This window comes from Alligator sinensis, unplaced genomic scaffold, assembly GCF_000455745.1.
Source record: "Alligator sinensis unplaced genomic scaffold, ASM45574v1 scaffold297_1, whole genome shotgun sequence".
NCBI classification, from domain to species: Eukaryota; Metazoa; Chordata; order Crocodylia; family Alligatoridae; genus Alligator; species Alligator sinensis.
In genome coordinates, this window is record NW_005841848.1 from 2,536,399 (window position 1) to 2,539,526 (window position 3,128).

Sequence of the window (3,128 nt, forward strand, 5' to 3'; positions counted from 1 at the left end):
GGGCAGAGCTGTAAATTCAGATTATTAACTTCTCTGAAAGTGTCATTTCAGAAGCCAAAACCTGGATTTAAATTATAGTAGACAATATCTCAAATCAATACTAGCTCCAGGTTTTCTGTCAGGAAGTGAAAAAACAGCAACATCTTGCTCCATTAATCCTTATGTTGCAGACCTATAATCAAAGTAGAAGGACAATTTTTGGATTGTTTCTCCCTCCTACCAAAACCTGTCATCCTGACTCGAGATTAATCTGTCTCTTTGCCCCTAAAAAATTCTTTCTCCTTCCTTCCTTCCTTCCTCCCCAGTTTTTTAAAAGTCACTGCTCTCCCTTTTTCCAGTATCATTTAGCTGCTTGCTCTGTGTGTGGTTTGGAGAGGACTCTCAGCTGGGTTCTATTCCTAGCTCACTTCACATCTATTTCTCTTCTGCTTTTTGTTTAGATATTTAGGTCAGAGCCTGTATCTTGCTCTGTACTGTGAACTCCCAATCTACACGACTATAATACAAATCTTTGTCCACATAGCAGGTGGTGGGGAGGTAGCTGCACACTGGGGTGGTAGCTGCTGAGAAGGGTTAAGTATTATCAACAGTCACCTAAATGTGCCAGACAGCCAAACAGCATGTGAGTTGTTGGGACCAGTTTTTCACTCCCCTATGCTATGCCACTAAAATGTAATGCAACTTAAGGTGGTATTCTTGGAGGTGGATGGAGGCAGAGATGTATAGTCATCAGAAATATAGTAACTGCAGATACAGTGCTGTGGAAATGATTACGTGTTTAGGAGTTGAGTGACATGGAGAGATAGGAGGAAAACATTTACAAAGGCATGAAGACATGGCAAAAGAGATCTTTCTAATTTAAGTGGTGATGTTAAGTGAAATATAAAGAAGTTCTGACTGTAATTTCAGTGGTTTTGATCTCAGTGACATTATTTCTGTCATTGCCCACTCGTGATTTTTCTCCTAGTTGCATTATTTTTGTCATTGCTTGCTCATGATTTTCTCAGGGGGAAAAAAGTTATTACAACAGCAAAGTACACTGCAGATGGGATATTTCTGACCGTCTCAGAAACTTTCTGGAAGCAGTTTTAGGAAATGTGTTTGGTTTTCTCACACAATTCATGAAATGAGAGTTGCAGCATCAGCTACTTCTCCAGCCAAAAATAAAGGTCACCTAATGACTGGTCACCCAAGATCCAGTGCTTCAAAATTTAGTAGGATGAGGTATGATCTACTTCCTTCCTCTGTTTTCAACCTTTTGTGAGACAAAGGGCATCTCACACAGCATGTTGCAATTCAAAGGATGTGATGATGCTTTTTTCTCTAGTGTTCATTTCTGGGTGTTCTATTTAAAAAAAAAAAAAGAGCACAGTACATCTTGGAATTCATTTTTAGGCTTCATAATGCCTCAGAGCTTTATTTATTGTATTTCATTTCTTTGAATTATTGACAGTTTGCTCTGTCAAGAGTGTATTATCTTTAAACATACTGACTGCAGTTAAATAATTCTGATATTATTCATAACATTGCAACATTACAGGTGCTTTTACTGAAAGACGCATTCCATGTTCCCAGAGCCTATAACTAGGGGTTTACTGAATTTGAGGAGGCAGGCAGCCAATTTTCGTGGTCAGATCCTGGGGCCAGCTGCCATTTTCATGATCTGAGCATAGCGCACCCCTCCCCTCCACACCTCTGATTGGTTGAGGGGCCCCAGCAGTCCCATCTCCCCCTGCAGATTGCCATCTGACCCAAAACTGTCGTTTAATTACCCTGATTAATCTGAGGGAAGCCATTAATCCACATGTTATTACGGTTGGACCGATGGCTTCCCCTGACTTAATCAGGATAATTAAGCCATGGTTTTTGGGCCATCCACAAGTGGTAGGCTCTGCAATTTTGTTGGGCTTAGTGCAACTTCCCCCCCTTCCCCCCCCCCCCAAAACCCCAAAAACCTAACAAACAAAGGGGAAAGGCAGAGCAGGTGGGAGGGGGTAGGGAGGAGGAGGAGGTGGGGTGGGGTTCCATGGTTTCAGTAGGTCCCTATTTATAATTTAAGGCCTTGGTCATATATAGAGCCATGGAAGTGCAAGGAAGTGCAAGTCCAATGTCTGGAAGATATTGTTGAAGAATCATGGTTTATATAAATTATAATGGAATGAGTGATAACTAGGAATGATGGGATACAGTAGAAATTGTATTATAACTTGTGCTGTTTGAGGAGCCTGACACATCAGTTAACAATACTTACTTCTGATAATTACTTTTGATTATGTTCTTTCTTTTTTTTTTCTTTTGCATGTTGGGACGGTGAAGTCTGGCAGGAGGTAAAGGGCAGGATTAGAAGCTTGCTTGGATTAGGTATTCCAAAATTCTTACTTTTTTTCATCATGAGAGCATAGTATATAGAATGCCCTAAAAGATCATCTTTTTCTCCCATTTATGAATGTACTTCCCATCATAGCAGTGATCCCAGCAATTGCTTCTATGTAAGAGTAATACTTAAGACAGTACTTGACACATTTCACTTGTGTTGTTGTATTTTACCAAGTGGTAGCAGGAGGAGAGGCAGGATTAAATGACAAGGTAGCATTCAGTAGACCACCTGGTTCCCAAATGACATAAATTTACACATGAACTAATCAGAGCTCAGGCCTCTCCTACACAGTACACTTGAGGCATGATTAACCAGGTAATCATACCTGATGTTATGACTCAGTTACATGTTCAACCAATTCATGGCATGATAAACAAGCCATAAGCTACAAAGTTATTCCACAAAAAATATGTAATATTTTTTCAGCTTGTTCTAATCACACCAATACTTGAACATGTGGCCAAGTACACTCGTGTGGCTGGGAGCCCCATCAACTCAAGGGCTCCGAGCCACATGGGTACACCACTCGCTGCCAGCCTTGCAGCTGACAAAACTTGCAGAGGGGGCAGTGTTATTAGCTACAGGGCTTGCAGCAGGGAGAACATTGCCTCCCTTCCCCTCACCCCCCAGTGAGCCTTCTCGGCTTGGGGGCTCTTACCAGGGGAGAAAGCAGGGGAGGAGGGTGAGCATCTTTGGCTGCAGGGCTTGCAGCAGGGGTTCTAGGAAAATATTTTAAATAAATACTGGTTCA

The 3,128-nt window shown here is 41.6% G+C and overlaps 1 protein-coding gene across 1 annotated transcript in view; it reads left to right on the forward strand.

Annotated features, from left to right (window-relative positions):
* Nucleotides 1-2,303: 2,303 nt before the first annotated feature.
* The window catches only part of DOCK4 (dedicator of cytokinesis 4), a gene marked incomplete at its 5' end in the record, with an annotated part of 280,590 nt that continues 279,765 nt past the window's right edge, over nucleotides 2,304-3,128 (forward strand). The window contains one exon of the mRNA XM_025208759.1: nucleotides 2,304-2,361. Coding sequence (XP_025064544.1) covers nucleotides 2,304-2,361 — 58 coding nt within the window. The remainder of the gene's footprint in view (nucleotides 2,362-3,128) is intronic.